At 41.9% G+C, this 19,524-nt stretch overlaps 1 protein-coding gene across 2 annotated transcripts in view; it reads right to left on the bottom strand.

Moving 5' to 3' along the window:
- IL1RAPL2 (interleukin 1 receptor accessory protein like 2) overlaps positions 1-19,524 on the bottom strand; it is a 559,437-nt gene that overhangs the window by 517,099 nt on the left and 22,814 nt on the right. For both annotated transcript variants that reach the window (XM_075259056.1, XM_075259057.1), the window contains exon 2: positions 1,730-1,833. In XM_075259056.1, coding sequence (XP_075115157.1) covers positions 1,730-1,811 — 82 coding nt within the window. In that variant the 5' untranslated portion in view covers positions 1,812-1,833. The remainder of the gene's footprint in view (positions 1-1,729; positions 1,834-19,524) is intronic.

The following is a 19,524-nucleotide window of genomic DNA, read 5'->3' as shown; positions in this document are numbered from 1 at the left end:
AGTTAGTGCCTAATGGTGAGCAATAGAGAATTCGTTTGAGTCAGCTAAGCTCATTAAGGTTGAAAGTCCCACGTTGCGAAAATGTAGCGTTTAAGCTGTTGTGGAAATGCCGCCGCATAAAATGGTGCATTTTACAGAACCTGCAAAGTGAATGGGATTCTGGCTAATCCCATTCACAAATTGCAGAGGTTTCTTCTGCGCACTTTCTGCTTCAATTATATCCATATGGAAACCATCTGCATTTCCATAGGTATAATTGACGTGCTACGATTTCCAAAACTGCAAAGGTTTTGGAAATCACAGCATGTCCACTGCGGGTAATGTCCACAGAGTGTGGATGGGATTTGTTAGATTGTAAAACGCCACAGTTTTTGCCACCACATTACGCCACATGGGGCCCTGGCCTTAGAGTCTCTGTTTTTGCTTCGCCCCTAATAGGGCCAAATATCAGGAAAATGGTGACCCAAGACTCTCCACTGGATCCCTGCCCAAATAGATAAGTAACTTTATAGTACATGTTACTTTAAGCTGGGGTACCCCTTTAAGGGTTGGGAAACACAGCTTTTGACTATTACGCCACACCACAATTCGCCATTTTGCTGTCACAGTGGAATCATAGTAAACCCCATCTCCACTTTCCGATAAAATACGCGCAGCAGACATGCTGCACTTTCCAAAAACGTTGTGGTTTTGGAAAATGCAGCATGTCAATTATACCTGTTGTAACGCAACAGTTTCCCTATTGGTATAATGGAAGCAGAGAGTCCTCAGATGAAACCTCTGCAAACTTTTTGTGCAAAGTGCTGTGGGAAGAACTGCGATGCGTTTCCACCTTGTTTTTTTCCCCATAGCACTTTTTTGCTGCGGGGCGCTACGCGAGGCCTTTGCTTAAAAACAGAAAAATTGCAAATGTCCCTCCAGCAGTCAAAACTAATTGTATTATATGCAGTTGTGCAGAAATTTTGTAGCGTTGTATTGTCAAGTCGTGAGACTTTTGCAAGATGCAACACAACCACAATCAATACCATTAGGTGAGATGTAGTAACGCAACGCTGTGATCTTATGTCATGCAACTACATTACACTACAATATAATACACACACTATCATAGTCTGCTTTGTCAAACAGCCAATATCCTGCATTTTGTTTCCATTCTACAAATACTTTTTCTATATGCATTGCCACTTCGAGCCCTGCACTAGGCGTTGCAGAGTTTTGGGCCTCGTGCACGCATGGGCAGGCCGAGTGCAGCCGAGCTCTGTTCCAGCGCTTCGTTCTGATATTTATAGAGCAGGTCCTATAAAATATCGCAACGGAACATCAGGCTGAATACTCAGTTTCGTGCATAAGGCCATTAGAAGGAGCACTTATAAGTTATGTAGTAGATGTTTCATTGTGCTTGGTATTACTTAGCTTTCTAAGCTCATGAAAGACAACGGAACTACAATACCTCTAACATAATACAAAAATTCACTGGTTAGGTACATTCAACCATCTGAGCAATAAAAAAAATACCGTACTGAAAATGAAAAGCCCCACTTTTTTACTTTAACAACCCCAGGTAATCTGGAAGACTTATCTCCGTTGCCTTAAGACATTTTAGGGATAAGAAGAGATGGCCTATCTTTACGAAGAGCCATTAACTTGTTCTCCAGTCCTTGCCATACAATAACATCTCATCAGAAAGGGCTGGTACAGACCAATAACGTATTCGATGCATTCGCCTTACCTGAGTTTCTTTTGGACACCAGCTTCACATCTGCACTTACAGCCGACCAAATCAAAAAGGTGAAGAATACAGAAAGCTTCATCTTTCACCGTCTTATCCAGGCTCTGGAACACATAGAGGGAAGTTTAATGAGTAAGATGAACTTCATTATTGTCTTATTCATACCCATTTGATACAATGATACAAATTAAGAAACATTTTAATATGTTAAAGTGGCCATTCACATTAGTCAAATGATGGCTAAACCGACTGGAGACTGGACGACCATCTAATACATACGGGGTTATGGCAGATATTGACGGAAAGAAGAGCTGGGCGTTTAAAACAATGTAGCATTTACAATGTAGTAGGATTAGGCTGAAACCCCATGTTGCAGCATTTTGCCACTGCAGAAAATCGCAGCATATCAAGCGTACCTTCGGAAACATTTGCGTTTTCCCTATAGATTTCATACGGGAAGAGAATTCACCAAGAGAAAACTCAGCAAACACGCAGTGAAAGACGTTGCGGAAAAGAATGAAACGCGTTTCTGCCGAGTTTTTTTAGCAGCATTTCTCTACATGGGACCTTAGTAGGGTTGAGCCGATCTTGAGATTTCAGGATTGATTTTAAAATCCGATTTCCGATCATTTTCATCGCGATCATGAAATTTGCTCGATTGCCGAACAGGATCCGATCTTTCCCGATCCCGATCGCTCAACCCTATTAATGATATATACGTGAATAGGGTTAAGCCGATTTTTTTTTTTTTTTTTTTTTTTTTAATGTAGATTGTGAGCCCCACATAGAGCTCACAATGTACATTTTTCCCTATCAGTATGTCTTTGGAATATGGGATGGAAATCCATGCAAACACGGGGAGAACATACAAACTCCTTGCAGATGGTTTTGCCCCTTGGCGGGATTTGAACACCAGGACTCCAGCACTGCAAGGCTGCAGTGCTAACAACTGAGCCACCGTGTGGCCCCTGGGTTAAGCCAATCTTGAGATAACCTCCACCCTCGACCCTGCTGGAAAAGATCAGGATCGGAATTCTGATCGCGATCGTGAAATTTACTCGGTCACCAATCGGAATCCGATCTTTTCCGATCCCGATCGCTCAGCCCTAGACCTTAGCCTTAAGGTTGTCATTTTCCAAACTGAGACCCGGTTCACATCTGTGTTGGGACCCCTAAATGGAGACCTACCCGCATAAAAGAGCGGCTACCTAAGGAAACCCACAAACCCCATAGACTATAATAGGGTCTGTGTGGTTTCTGCACCAAAAAATTGCAACGTTTCAAGAGTTCTGCTACCATGTTGCGATATTATATCATGAGGAATTGGAGTCCTTAACCAAATTAAAGACACATCTATACAGAATGGTACACATAAGACAACAAGAAGGTAAAGCCAACCCTGTAGCCAAACGACGTGGCCATTCTAATCTGAGTTTCCAATATAAAAGTGATCACGGCCATAGTATCAGTGAAAAGCTTACAAAGCAAAGCCTGGAATGCAAATGAGTGATTAAAAAATAAAAATAAAAATTTATTAGCCTCTAACTAAAATATCACGCTGGTAAGAATATCTCGACGAGAGAGTATATAAAAAATAAGACTTTAATTGAACAAAGTTTTTGACAGATAATTGCAACGGAGAAACCGTAATAAATGCTTTTCAAGTGGCATGACTTTCCCCCGTCTGCTCCCTCCACTTATTATATGCAGCACGACAACTCATTTTGGTGCGTCGCTCAGATATCATTTTATGAACAAGACTCAACGGCGTACAATTAAAACCAAATGCCCAATTATAAAAGGATCTGACATATACATTAAAATAGTATTAGAATACAAGGCGTTGTGTGTAATAAAGCCCCAGTGGGATATTCCGATAAAATTGCTTCTCATAACACTCTCCATGAACAAGTGCTAAGAGGCTTGACAAGTTTTATAACCTATTTCTAGACACATTGCTGTCTTTCCTCGTGTTAAATACTGCAGTAAGCAAGACCTCCGTAGCATCGGGGAATGGCGGCTGTTACGGTTTATGAACAATACTTCATACAGGATAAAGGTTTATGGGTACAAATGGCCACATAGTCTAACGTAAGCAATAGAGATGAGCGAGTAGTATTCGATTGAATATCTCACCGCCATAGGTGTCATGCGTGTTAGCGGCCGAACACCAAGGGGTTAACCCCTTGGTGTTCGGCCACTTACACGCATACCTATGGCGGCGAGGTATTCGATCAAATACTACTCGCTCATCTCTACTAAGCAACAATCACATTGGTGAAATTAGAGCCGGACAATAGAACTGCATTGGAAACAGTCAACAAGTTTGTCGTCATCAGATAGGATCCTAAAAGATTAGCCAATCACTTATAATGCACGGGTCAACTTGGTTGTCTGATCTTAGATTACTGTTCAGTGCTTGAAGTACATATGACCCTAAGGCCTTATTCACACATCTGTTTTTAACGACCGTATTCCATCTGTATAGCACAAGAGTAGGGTTGAGCCGATCTTGACTTTTCAGGATCGATTTTGAAATCCAATTTCCGATAATTTTTCATTCGAACCCGATCTCGATCCCAATTCCGATCCCAATGCAAGTCAATGGGATTTTTTTTACTAATCGGAGATCGGATTTTAAAAACAATCCTATTCACTATACAGCATGGAATCTAACTAAACGCTTTAATTGTTAGAATCCACTCTGTGTAGTGATTTTTTTTTTAATCACTAAGCAGCCAGAGGATTTTTTTTTAATCCTCTGGCTACCTAGTACCCCCTGGTGTTCACTTACCTGCAGAAATGGCTGGTCCGGTGCCCGGTGTTCTCGTTCTTCTTCACCTCGCCGACCCCTCCCTTCCAGGTTAGGAGAGTGTGGGCGGGTTAGGAGAGTGTGGGCGGATACTGGGAGGGGATAAGTCACATCTCCCCGCCCTGTACCCGCCCACACTCTCCTAAGCCACAAGCCCCACCTTCTTCCTAGCTCTTTAAACACTAACCTGGGAAGCGAGGCAGCGAGGCAAAGAAGAATGAGAACATCGGGCACTGGACCATCCATCTCTGCAGGTAAGTAGCTACTAGAGATGTTAGCTAGATGTTAGCTAGTCTCCCATTGGCCGCAGCCAGAATGCAGGGGGTTAAGGCTGTGTGCCGGCTGCTGCCATTCATTCCTATGGAACCGCAGCGGAGCCTTCACACTGAGTATACACTCTGCTCAGAATGAGTGGCGCGTATACTCAGTGTGAAGGCTAACATTGGCCAGTAGCAAAGCATTGTGGGAAATAATCACCGATCTGGATCCCACCTAAAAAGACTGTGTTCGGAATTCCGATGGCGATTGTGAAATTTTCTCGATTGCCGATCGGAATCCGATCTTTCCCGAACATGATCGCTCAACCCTACACAAGAGGTATACAAATTCATTCATCTCAGGTTTTAAAGACTTGACTTTACAGAAACAGAAAGCTTAGTGAAAGGCTCCATAGGTCATTACTTGTTGCTGCACATGTTGGGGCAGCACAAAAAACGCCATAGGCTAAGACCCCACGTAGCGAGCTTCAGGGGAAAAAAACGCAGCGGAAACACAGAGTTTTTTCCCGCAACACTATTCACAGAAGGTTTGCAGAGATTTCCTCTGTGGACTTTCTGCTTTTATTACACCTATATGGAAACCACCAGCATTTGCGTAGGTATAATTGACATGCGATGATCAAAAACGCAGCGTTTTTTTAAATCGCCACATTTGCACTGCGGATATTGTATTGCAAAGTAATTATGGGATTAGAAAAAGTCACATTCATTTTGCAGGTACCGTAAAACGTAGCGTTTATGCTATGTGGGGCCCCGGCCTTACAAATAGTGTCTATAAAGCCGGGTTCACATGGGTTTTTTTGGTCAGGATTTTGATGCAGAATCAGAGTCAAAATCCGGCTTAAAAAAACCCTCCCATTGAATTCAATGGGTTCCTTTTTACGTGAGCGGTTTGTTCCCGCTCGCAGAAAAAAGAAGCGACATGCCCTTTCTTGAGGCGGATTCCGCGGTGCGAACGCTCCCTCCCGACATTCATTTGGGCCTAATCCAGAGCGCAATGTCGCGACTGTATGCACTACTCCAGCATCCAGTCACAGCTAGGCGTTTTTTGGACTCTGAGGCGGCCACGGGTTACACTGGCTGCAGAGGGTGACCTATGCCCCGAACAGGTGTGATGATGTAAATGATCAGTGCCTACAGTCAAAAAAAAAAAAACTACCTATCCCATATCTCCTCCTATGCCGTGCCAAGCACCAAGGACCTTCTAAGGGGGCGTTCACACTACCGTCAGTGTCCGACAGGTAGTGTCCGCTGCTAGTGTCTGTTCAAAATCTTGCACGGACATTAGGAGCGGACACTAGCTGTGTCCGTGACACTTTTCATTTAGTTCAATGGCGATCGGGTGCGTTGTTTTGCACTCCGTGCCTGTCCTTAAGTGTCCGTTCCTAAAGATGTCCGACTTTTGAAGCGGACAGCAAAACCCGACATGTAGGTTTTTTCTAATGTCAGGAGGTCCTTACCAAGTATTATTCAGCCTTTACCTACTTACTGTACCTGCTCTTTGTGGGACTGCAGGTAAGTAGCATATCATACTATGGGAGGCCTACTGTGGAGCATATACTACTGTCTGGGGGCCATTGTGGAGCATATAATACTGTGCAGGGGCCACTGTGGAGCATATACTACTGTCTGGGGGCCATTGTGGAGCATATAATACTGTGCAGGGGCCACTGTGGAGCATATACTACTGTCTGGGGGCAACTGTGTAGGATATACTACTGTCAGGGGGCCACTGTGGAGCATATACTACTGTCTGTGGGCCACTGTGGTGCATATACTACTGTGCAGGAAGCCACTGTGGAGCATATAGTACTGTGCAGGGGGCCACTGTGGGGCATATACTACTGTGCAGGAAGCCACTGTGGAGCATATACTACTGTGCAGGGGGCCACTGTGGGGCATATACTACTGTGCAGGGGGCCATTTCGAAGCATATACTACTGTCTGCAGGCCACTGTGGTGCATATACTACTGTCTGTGGATCACTGTGGTGCATATACTACTGTGCAGGGGACCACCGTGGAGCATATACTACTATCTGAAGACCACTGTGGTACATATAATACTGTTTGGGGGCCACTTTGGATCATATACTACTGTGCAGGGGGCCACTGTGGAGCATATAATACTGTGTAGGAGGCCACTGTCAAACATATACTATTGTGGGAGGGCCACTATGGATATATTATATATATATATATATATACACACACAGTGTGTGTATATATATATATATATATATATATTATATGTATCTCTACAGTGTGGAGGCCACTGTGGAGCTTTGATTACAGTGTGGGGCCACTGTGGAGTGCATTGTACTGTGTGGGGGCCCCTTCACTATTTATATCACACAGTATCTGTTTTATAGCAGACATAATATTAGTACAGGCGGTAATAACATTGCTCGGTCACCATAAAACAGATCCTGTGCGATGTAAGTAGTGAACATTAATTGTTCAAAAGTACCAAATGCAGAGACCTTTACCTTTCAGTACAAAGTGGTTTGTATCACTGAACGCTCGGTAAAGCCCCATTCACACAACTGTATTTTGCGGGTCCGTAACTGTCTGCAATTGTGGATCCGCACAGTATTAAGGTTAAATTGCCGCATTGCCACTTTGCCAAAACTGCAACCCAAAACCCACTAAATTATTGCACTCGGTCTCTATAATGTTCGCCTTCACTGGCCTAGAGCTACTGCAAATTGTGATGTGTTCACTGCAATAAATAGCGTGCTAGAAAGATTTGCTGCTTTTCTCATTGCAGGCGCCCTGTGATAGTAATGCACATAGTTGGCTTCCCTTATTGAGGCCTTTTTATTACATAAATAGGTCTTCTATATAGGATATGACAGCAATATATGTATACTATTTAGTATGATCTAATCTGATGTATATGGGTCCTCCACAATTGAGCTATTTCAGTAGCAGTATCTATAGCATCATGGCTTTAGGAGGAAAAATCCTAAAATAACGGATCATTGAGCTGCAGTGTTTAATTTCTGTTAACAGATGTTTTCAGATGGGTATGGAAATGTAAGAAAAGAAGAGAGGTGTTCTCTTGTACAATGAGAAATAATCTTTATGTATTCAGAATATTCATGTTTTCTCTTCAGGCAGTCATCCAATAATGAAATGAGAGCACCTGGCACCGATCACAAAGCCATTTACGGTACCCAAATTTATAACATTGATTCACCAGAGTATTTGATATTTATGCCAGCCAAGGAACATCTGCTGCAGACACAAAATTTCACCCTCCATTCAGAATATGTGACCCTCTTTATAGCACATTTATATGTAGAAGAGATCAGACCGGAGGCCCCTTGTGTTCTGCATGCATGATGGCTCGAGCATTTCTAGAATTCCACAACCTGGTGAAGTGGTCACAATGACTTAGGACATGACGCCTTATCTAAAACAGCTTATAAAAAGTAATGTCCTAATGAGGTTAAATATCTTCTCACAGTCGAAAAGCAAAGAGTCATTTGTATTCTTACAGATGGTTTCCATTTCTATTGCAAAAAGGTTATATAAAGTGTAGCAGAAAAAATCCAAAGATTCCAGGGATTTCACGTAGTGAGTCTGATAGTCTATCAGTAGTGAGTCCGTAATTTAACAGGGCTAATAGGGTCAGGCAGAAGACAACTGGATTTGGAGATGACTTTGCAGCCACTTACTTCATTTTTTTTAGGACTATTTCTTATAGATTAGACTCACAAATAACATATTACACACTACCGATGATGTGTCCTTCGTGTGTAAAGATACTAAAATCCATGCCATTAAAGAGGACCTTTTACCATCTGGGACACAAGCGTTTAATACACCGCTAGAAAGTGGAAAGCGCACTATGAGCTTTCCCATTCTGTGCCCCCCATGAAGAGAGAACGGTGCCATTCCCATAACTCTTCACTGTCAGAAGGGTGTTTCTGACAGTCTGTCAGGAACGCCCTTCCTCACAGTAGCGTCTATAGCACTGTACTGTGAGAGGGGGCGTTCCTTACCACCCAGTGAGGAACCCCCCCTCCCATACTCGTCCATAGACAAGTAGTCATCACTGGGTGGTAAGGAAAGCCCCCTCTCACCGTACAGTGCTATAGACGCTACTGTGAGGAAGGGCGTTCCTGACTGACTAGCTCTTCACCGGGGGCACAGAACATGAAACCCGTCGGCTTTCTAGCGGTATATAAAACCATGTGTGCCCCAGGAGATGAAAGGTCCTCTTTTAAGGCTAAGGTCCTACATTTCGGAAACGTAGCTTTTTTTTATTGTAGATTTTGCTGCGGTTTTTTGAGTCAAAGCAAAAGAAATGGAAAATATAAAGGAAGTTCTTAGATGTTTCCCTTCTGTTAAATCCACTCTTGGCTTTGGCTCAAAAAACAGCAGCAAAATCTGCAACAAAAAAAAGCTGGGTTTCCGCAACGTGGGGCATTAGCCTTAAAGTCTGCATATGTTAAAGGTGGGAATCATGTTCCCAGTAGACCCAAGGACATCCAACGTGGCACCAAGAAGAAAAGAGAAATACTGCCCAGTCTAGTCCTAGGACTATATAAAAAAAAGCTCAATATGGAAACCTTTTCTATTTCGATCCTGCTAGTTCAGTGGTTCTCCCATACATTAGTTTTCCTATTGCCACTAAGGCTAAGTTCATATTCCAGTAATTACAGGTCGTTGCTCTTATCCATTGTAGCGTTTTGTAGGATATTAGGAGTCATTTTCTGTGACTAAGAACTGAACAGTTTTGGTTACACGTATGCAAATTAAAAACAAGGGAAAAAAAATGAATACCTAAGTGTTGTTAAGATAAAACAAAAAAGTGAGGATTTTGAAGTTCACCACATGTGTTAGCGTGGACACCATTTTACAGTTTAGGCATTAAATCATTTTAGATCGGTTATAATTTTGTAAAACATTTACATTTATTTTGCAATCAAAGATCCTCAGATGGACGGTCCTAGGATCTCAAAGTCAAAAAGACGGGGGCCACACGGTGGCTCAGTGGTTAGCACTGCAGCCTTACAGTGCTGGAGTCCTGGTGTTCAAATCCCGCCAAGGGCAAAAAAACATCTGCAAGAAGTTTGTATGTTCTCCCCGTGTTTGCATGGATTTCCATCCCATATTCCAAAAGAGACATACTGCTAGGGAAAAATGTACATTGTGAGCTCTATGTGGGGCTCACAATCTACATTTTAAAAAAAAAGTCAAAAAGACAACAAGGGGATAGTTTGGAGGGACAACATCATCTAAAAACTTTAGGAAAAAAAAAAAGAAAAAAGTACCCCAGCATGAAAGCTGGTAAACGGAGACTGATGGTGTATAGTAGTCATAGTCAGATAATGAAGGTCAGGGAGAACTGGTTTGCGTTACCGTGAAATAATCAGAGGCAAGGTCTGATGGACTTTAGTCAAAACTAGGGAGGTCAATAATGTAGGAGAAGACACAGAAAAATACCTCTAAAGTAAACCGGTCAGCTAATTTCTGCTTCTCTATGGGCGACCAGGATAAGATAGAGGGAGAGAAGCCGAGCTCTGTGATATATAGGTTTTGTGGGGAATGTAGCTTGGTAGAAGCAGTGGTGCGGGCAATCAGGACTCTCACTGTCTCGCCTAGGAGTCCTACAGGATTTACTTTGCTTTATACTCTGAAATCCTGTTACAAATTAACCTATACGAAATATCTATACGAGATATACCGATCGTATATCACAGAGCTCAGCTTTTTTCCGTCTACCTTATCCTGCTTTCAGATAGGGCAGCAGAAATCACCCAACAAGTTCACGTAAAATAGAGTAAAGTTAGCTTTCATTGGCCAGACAACCAAGAGAACCACATACAGTCTGACCAACTTATCCGAAACTATTGCGCTTCCAGAAAATGGAGCTCACATAAGTAGGGATCTACTACCTTAGTCATCAAATCTCCCGGCATCCCTTGCTGGTTCTATGTTGTTACATACTACTAATGAGAATTCTAGAATTGCCATTTTCAGAGAAATCTGATGTAAGGAAAGGAAACAAATAATCTCAATGCATGATATTTGTTCAGCTATTCTTTCCAAGATGTTTCCAATGATAACCAGCTGGACCATATATGAAGTTCTGGACTGTGATGAAGGCCATCAGGATCAGTGCAGGGATAGTGTTACATATAGCCAGATAGGTTTTACAGTTATACAGTATATATATAATCTATAAGATAGAATTCATATGGAGCATATGCTTTACATTTGTGATAACACTAAATCTACTTTTAGAAACGTCTTAGATGAGTGATAAAAGATAATTACAACTTTATCTAAATATTATTCTGCAATGCCGCCATACCAGCTGTTTGCTGAAGTGGAGGGTATTAGAATAGAAAAATAGAAGAAATTAGGAAAATTATGACTTCTGATTCGCCCCCACGTCCCAGAAATGTAGCATTTATTGCTACAATTTTTTGAGACAAAGCCAAGAATGGCTACAAAAGGAATGGGTAATATATAGGTTACTCTTTTACTTCTACCTTCTGCTCAATCCACTCCTGGCTATGGCTCATAAGTGTAGCAAAATCTGCAGCAAAAAATACTGCGTTTATGCAACATGGGGCCCTAGCCTTATGGGAGTCTGTCAGCAGTAAATAGGTTAGAAATCTAATCTCAGTACCTTGTAGAGTTGATTCTACAGTTTCCAAATATGTCTCTGTTATTTGTTGGGGTGTCTTATCTTGCCTGGACTTTGGGGTCAGCTGTAGATTTACAAGCCAAGCACTTTTCCCTTCAATGTCCAGGCAAGCTAAGACACGCCACCTAACCCCTCGTTCACATCTGCGTTTGGTAATCCATTTGAGGAGTCCACATGGAAACTCCCTGAGCGGAATACCAAACACAATTGCAAGCGGTGTGCAGTGAAAGCACACGGACTCCATAGACTATGATGGGGTCTGTGTGCTTGCCGCACACTGCCCGCACTAATCATGCAGACAGGAAAGTAGATTGTGAAGTACTTTCCTGTCTGCATGTTCTGTGCAGAGATCTGGCAGTACGTACATGGACCCCATTATAGAGTATGGAGATCGGTGTGCTTTCACTGCACAGCGCTTGCAATTGCGTGTGGTATTCCGTTCAGGAGGGTCCCCATGCGGACTCCCCCGGACGGAATACCAAACGCTGATGTGAACGAGGGGTAAGTGTTTTCCCCTTATTTGAAGTAAAATGGTGAATTTACATGAAAATGGAGTCCAATGCTGAATGACAGAGGTATATTTGGAAACTGTAGAATGATCTATTCATAGTACAGCAATTAGGTTTATAATCAATTTATTGCCAACAGACTCCCTTTAACATAGCTATACAAAGGTGTAGTCAAGCTGAGCGCATGGCCAGCACTGCTACATCTCGGAATAGGAATGCATTGACCAGCGCTGATTGGCCGAATGCCGTACAGAGTACAGCATTTGGCCAATCAACGCTGGTTCTGCCGGAGGAGGCGGAGTCTAAGATCGGTCCACAGCAGTCTCCATTCTGGTCTGATTTAGACTCCGCCTCCTCACAGACGAGCCTCTGGCAGAACCAGCGTTGATTGGCCGAATGCTGTACTCTGTATGGCATTCGGCCAATCAACACTGGTCAATGCATTCCTATGGGAAAAAGTCAGCTCCCACATATCACAAGCTGACAGGGATCCCGACATAATACAGTGACTTGGGCATGTTAGATGCCCCCAGACATGCTTCCCCTGCTGTCCCAGTTGCATTGCAGGGTGTTGGCATCATTTCCTGGGGTGTCATAGTGGACTTGGTGACTCTCCTGAGTCGAATATTGGTTTCCCCCTAAACAAGTATTTATTCCCCATAGACTATAATGAGGTTCGATGTTCGATCTAAAGGTCGAGAATTAAGCGGCTACTCGAATCGAACTTTGAACATTTCACTGTTCGCTCATCTCTAATACTGATAGGGGAAAAAAAGAGTAGCAAAGGAGTGCTAAGAGTCCCTCTTTATGGCTAAAATCCATCCAAACAGCCAAAATTGGGGAGAATAAATGGCAAGCAACAGCTAAAGAGTGACTAGTGTATAGTATATAAGCCACATCTGTTCTTTTACTGTAAAATACATTACTAGAATTAAATATTCTCATCTAAAGAACCATAACAACATACAACACAAAACATCTATGTGGGCACCAAAAATACAATAAAAACCACCTTTCATTTGTTGGAGAAGGAACCATACGTGGTGTTTAATTGACCAATCTCAATCCTTTTTATTTTATCAGAAATTGGTGCAATTGCCCAAGTTAATTTCCCATAACCTCATGCGGCTACACAGAATAATTATTATTTAGACTAGAATAACTTGCAATGTGCATAATATAGTTTAATAATCCAGAAACCATCTTCTTCCTGATGGACAGATGTTGCTATGGCTACTGATCCTGGATCTCCGCCAAGATTATTGCCAACAATGAGAAATCTTAATATAGTATTTCTCAATCTTATTCAAATCAAGTGTGCCTAATGCCTCAACAAAAATACATCACGGCCTAATATCTTTTTTATGGCTCAGAGCATGTGCGATGGTATTCTAAAAATTTCCTCTGCAACGTTCCAGGGTGAAAGTACGGCTTCTTAGAGTTTGGAGAAGTTATTAGCATAACTTCTAGACTTGAATGAATTGTACGGTAAGTAAGGAGAGATTTAACAGGCCAGTATTGATTTTTATGGCTATCACATTCCATGCTGTTAGAAATTTGTTGAAATTTTTTTTTTTTTTTTACAAGTATTTATTCAGTTATTCTTCAGAATGGGAAATGTTCAGTATTACTCATGATGAGTTACACTAAGTAACAATTTCAATTCTGCTACGTAGTAATATAAAAAGCAATTGCGTCTAGAAACTAGCATTGGGAGGGGGCCGATTCTACATGGAGGGAGTACCAAGGAGTCCGATAGGCCGTGCAGGGTATCCAAGTAATAGTGCTACTAGCGCCACCTCTTTGTAGCTAGCCATCCTATAGATCAATGTCTGGTCCTTGACAAAATATATATATATATATATATATATATATATATATATATATATATATATATATATATATACACTCACCGGCCACTTTATTAGGTACACCATGCTAGTAACGGGTTGGACCCCTTTTGCCTTCAGAACTGCCTCAATTCTTCGTGGCATAGATTTAACAAGGTGCTGGAAGCATTCCTCAGAGATTTTGGTCCATATTGACATGATGGCATCACACAGTTGCCGCAGATTTGTCGGCTGCACATCCATGATGTGAATCTCCCGTTCCACCACATCCCAAAGATGCTCCTCTATTGGATTGAGATCTGGTGACTGTGGAGGCCATTGGAGTACAGTGAACTCATTGTCATGTTCAAGAAACCAGTCTGAGATGATTCCAGCTTTATGACATGGCATTGCATTATCCTGCTGAAAGTAGCCATCAGATGTTGGGTACATTGTGGTCATAAAGGGATGGACATGGTCAGCAACAATACTCAGGTAGGCTTTGGCGTTGCAACGATGCTCAATTGGTACCAAGGGGCCCAAAGAGTGCCAAGAAAATATTCCCCACACCATGACACCACCACCACCAGCCTGAACCGTTGATACAAGGCAGGATGGATCCATGCTTTCATGTTGTTGACGCCAAATTCTGACCCTACCATCCAAATGTTGCAGCAGAAATCGAGACTCATCAGACCAGGCAACGTTTTTCCAATCTTCAATTGTCCAATTTCGATGAGCTTGTGCAAATTGTAGCCTCAGTTTCCTGTTCTTAGCTGAAAGGAGTGGCACCCGGTGTGGTCTTCTGCTGCTGTAGCCCATCTGCCTCAAAGTTCGACGTACTGTGCGGCGTTCAGAGATGCTCTTCTGGCTACCTTGGTTGTAACGGGTGGCTATTTGAGTCACTGTTGCCTTTCTATCAGCTCGAACCAGTCTGGCCATTCTCCTCTGACCTCTGGCATCAACAACGCATTTCCGCCCACAGAACTGCCGCTCACTGGATGTTTTTTCTTTTTCGGACCATTCTCTGTAAACCCTAGAGATGGTTGTGCGTGAAAATCCCAGTAGATCAGCAGTTTCTGAAATACTCAGACCAGCCCTTCTGGCACCAACAACCATGCCACGTTCAAAGGCACTCAAATCACCTTTCTTCCCCATACTGATGCTCGGTTTGAACTGCAGGAGATTGTCTTGACCATGTCTACATGCCTAAATGCACTGAGTTGCTGCCATGTGATTGGCTGATTAGAAATTAAGTGTTAACGAGCAGTTGGACAGGTGTACCTAATAAAGTGGCCGGTGAGTGTATATAGTGTAAGCCAAATGGGACACTAAACTGCAGACAGCTTGACCAATACAAGTGCAGGACAGAATACTGGTATCTCGGTAAGAGTCCTTCAGGGCAATCCGTGGGTACTGTTTGGGAATAAGACCAAGTAGAGGTAAGGAGGTTCACCGTTGAACCTTAGGGTATCTACTTTGTAACAGTTGGTGCTAGAGTCACATCTTTCCATTATTTGAGGTGGGGAGAGGAAAATGTAGATATGTCCTACTTGATTGATAAAAGGAAACTTATTCTACAGCCACCTTATGTGGGGAGCAGCAATGGTGCGGACCCAACCAGTCAAAGAGAGGAACACAAAATATGCAGGAAACCGGTTTATTTACAAAAAGAAAAAACTGGAAAATAAATAGACCTTGACTTCAGGCAGAAAATGAGCAAAATAAAATACAGCCTTAACTTCAGGCAAAACAATAAGAAACTCCTGCTCGTCTGAGCAACTAACTAAACAGTAATAACAAACTAACTATATGTGTGGCTTACTAACAGCCACACGAACAAACCAACAAGCATGAAACAGTCTCGCCAGATTCAGAGTAACAATACCGACGCAGACACTTCCTAGATCTGCCCTGAAGTGCCGGCTCTTCAACCTTTTATGGGCCAGTAATGAGCATATGACCCACACCTGGGCTGAAGCCTACTTCCGGCCCACCCTGGACCACACATAGGTCAGAAAACTGGGGCTGATATAGTGGGACTCCAACACTCTATCATATTCTCATACTTCCTATAGATCAATGCCTGGTTTTCATGAAAACTATCTGGCAATAAAGTTAAACCACTATATCTCCTCCAAAAGCATGAGGTACTTATCTGAAGACAGCAGTTTCAAGCAGGGTATTGGCTGGCTGTGTGAAAGGTCATAGATGTAGGTCAGAAGTGATAATAGGTTTCCTTAAGGAGTTGTTGGTCTTATGAGGCCACCTCACAGTGTACAGAGACTTATTAGACCATGCATGCCATGCTAAGAGGTCTGGGAAAGGAATATGCAAACAGTTTTCCCTTGGTGAACAAACATTCTCATAGTGCCACTTTTTGCATGATAGCCCCCTACAGATCAATACCTGGTTTTCCTAAAAACCTAGTGGTATAATATAGAAATAATGTCAAACCAGAATAACTCCTCCAAAAGGAAAAGAGAGATCTGAAGTATTTGCTTGAGCTCAGCAAAACATCACCATGGATCTGTCCAAGGTGCTGAAATACAACTTCATGCTGGAATGAAGCATGCATTTTTTTTCATGAGCCAAAGCTAGGTGTGGATAGAACTGCAGATTATGAGATTTTATATATATATATATATATATATATATATATATATATATATATATATATATATATATATAAATATATACACACACACACACATATATAGTGGTTAAGTGTATGGGAAAGTGGTGGACGGGGTGCATATCTCACCTGGTTTCCTCGTGAGGAAACCCAGAGTAATAATTTCTGTGCTAGGAGAACTTAGTCTGCTAGAGCTCTTTTGGTTTCCATATCTTGGGCAGGTTTTTCTGGACTGGAGGGCAGGTTCCAGTCCACACCTCGGGATTTTCCCCTTTGTTCCAGGTGCTCACAGGTGAGGCTTCCTCGTGTCCATTACTAAGGAAGGAAGCCTAGTAAAATGGGGCTGACAGTGTTTAGCAGGCAGAGTGGGACCGAGCACTACTGGAACGATATGTACCGTTTGGGTTGCTGCATGGGATGTTATGTTTGACCTGCTATAGCATAGACAGGCATGCTGATGTTTAGTTAGAGCCAGAAAGGCTTAGGTTTTTGTTTTGTTGTTTGCCGACAGTGTTTTATGCTAAAGCTACAAATAAAACACTCCGAATTGTTAACCCTACTGCCTGCTGGAATCAAATCATTGCCGTTTTCCTACCAGTGTGAGCTGGACACCCTTAAAAAAATATATATATATATATATATATATATATATATAAATATATATATATATAATGTACACACACATACATATATACACACACATTATATATATATATATATATATATATATATATATATATATATATATATATATAAGACTGATTCCTCTCTCTTTCAAATCTACTTCTAGTTTTGTCTTTATAAAAAAAAAACAAAAAAAAAAAACACTGCAACAAGAATTGCCACAAAAACTGCACGTGTGGTTCTGTCTTATTTAGTAATGCAAAACCCCAAATCCAAAAGTGTTATTGGCACAGTAAATGCATATACTACATGATAATGACAAACATTTGTAACGTGCAAGGGACTCAAAGCGCAGGGAGCATTGTAGAATAGGAGATTCAGACTGGTGCATATCCCAAAAGGGTCAGTTGTTTGACAGGAAGCCAATTTACTTAGATCTGCATTCGGGTTTCTGTTTGGGGAGTCCACTTGGGGACCCCCTAAATGGAAACTTATACGCATAAAAAAGCAGTTACTTCGGAAACCTGCAGACCCCATAGACTATAATGGCGTCCATGTGGTGTCTGTTCAAAACATGCGGAGTCCTGCAAGCAGCACTTTTCTCTCCACATGATTTGTGTGGAAACCGAGCGGAAACCACACGGACTCCATTATAGTCTATGGGGTCTGCAGGTTTTCCAGGTAACCACTTTTTTTAGGCGTATAGGTTTCCATTCAGTGGGTCCCCAAGTGGACTCCCTCTATCACCAGCCGCAATAGTAATGTATAGAATCTCCCATAAAATAGTGAAAAAAAGAAGTTTAAAATAATAATAATAATAATAATAATAATAATAATAATGTAAAAAAAAGTTCTAAGTCCCTATCCCATATAAAAGTAGAAAATGACTGTGACACACAAACACATTAGGTATCCCTGTGTCTACTGAATATAGGGGATCTGCAGTGCTCCTGTTCTGTCGGGAAGGGGTTAATAGGAGCACTGCAGATACCCTATATTCAGCCAGACTGAATTCCAAGTGGGGGAAAAAAAACAGTCCTCAGGCTCAGGGAAGAGGCAGACAGACAACCAAAACACCCCCTCCCCTTCCCCAGCACCCAGCAACTACTGCACCCAAAAACTCCGACCATTTTAATTTTTGAAGTTTTCCAGTAGCTGCTGCATTTCCCCCCTCGGCTTATACTCGAGTCAATAAGTTTTCCCAGTTTTTTGTGGAAAAATTAGGGGCCTCGGCTTATATTCGGGTCGGCTTATACTCGCGTATGTACGGTAGATACACACAGACTGCTGTCACATCACAATTCAAAACTAAAACGAAGTTACCTAGCCGGGACCAACATATATAAATATCCTAGAACAATCCTATGAGAAATGAGAGCCATATATAAAGAATAATTCATATAGTCACATTATAAATGTCTCTTAAAAACAATAAGCAAGAGTAATACTAGAACACGCCGGAATAGGATGCAGGAAAATAATCCACGATAATGATGAATAAATTTGTGGGTTTCCTAGGTTATGCCAAATACAAGTTGAAAACTCTATCCCTTCCCATAGATTGATGACCTAAAAAGTCTCAGTGACAAATGACTATACTCGCCTCCTTCAGAAAAAGAGAACACCAATTATCTTTATGAAAGATAAATTAGTATTTTACGGAGACAGGGAAGCTTCTCTCCACATGCTACAATAGGTTTCATATATGATGGAGACTTATTGAACTTACGGGTTTATAGATCTTAAGCTATTGATGGGATGTCCTAAAAATGTGTATATATAGTATAATGGGTGCATATATTCCGGAAACCTGCAGCCCTCCTATGGTCATGAACTAGAACTCCTAATGACTGACAGTACTGGAGAAAGTAGTGCTAGGAGCAATGAGGGAGTCCCGGGGTCCATTATAACCCAAGGAATGAGCTGACTTCCAAAAGTACCAACTTTCAAGATGGAGCTATAATGGTGATCTATAATCTCATCTTCAGAGAAGCATTACACATCTTGCACGCAGTTCACATCTGCACTTGCCACATCTTTGTGCACTTTTTGGGTGGAAAATGAAAAGAAACCATGTGGACCCACTATAGTCTATGAGGACCAAGTTTTCCTAAGTTAACCACTCTTTTTTCGTGGATTATGTTTCCAACGTGGACTACCCCACCCCACCCGAAACCCATCTGAGGAAGTGCACCAAGTCTTAGACAAAACACAGAAAACAAAACAAAATTTTTAAAAATTTTCATGCAGCCCATAGCCAGAATGGTGCGCCATAGCAGCCAGAGCGGTTAGAGTACCTAGTACAATGTGAAGTTCCTGGATTCTTTTTTCCTAAAAGTTCCTAACTTATTTTAAGTAAAAAATATGCAAATCTATTCTCCAGGATGTAATTAGGAGAACAGTGCCTCCGTATGCTGCCTTCTAGAGGACAGCCTCCTTAAC

This window comes from Leptodactylus fuscus, chromosome 11 (assembly GCF_031893055.1).
Source record: "Leptodactylus fuscus isolate aLepFus1 chromosome 11, aLepFus1.hap2, whole genome shotgun sequence".
NCBI lineage: Eukaryota > Metazoa > Chordata > Amphibia > Anura > Leptodactylidae > Leptodactylus > Leptodactylus fuscus.
This window is presented reverse-complemented; position numbering and strand designations above follow the sequence as displayed.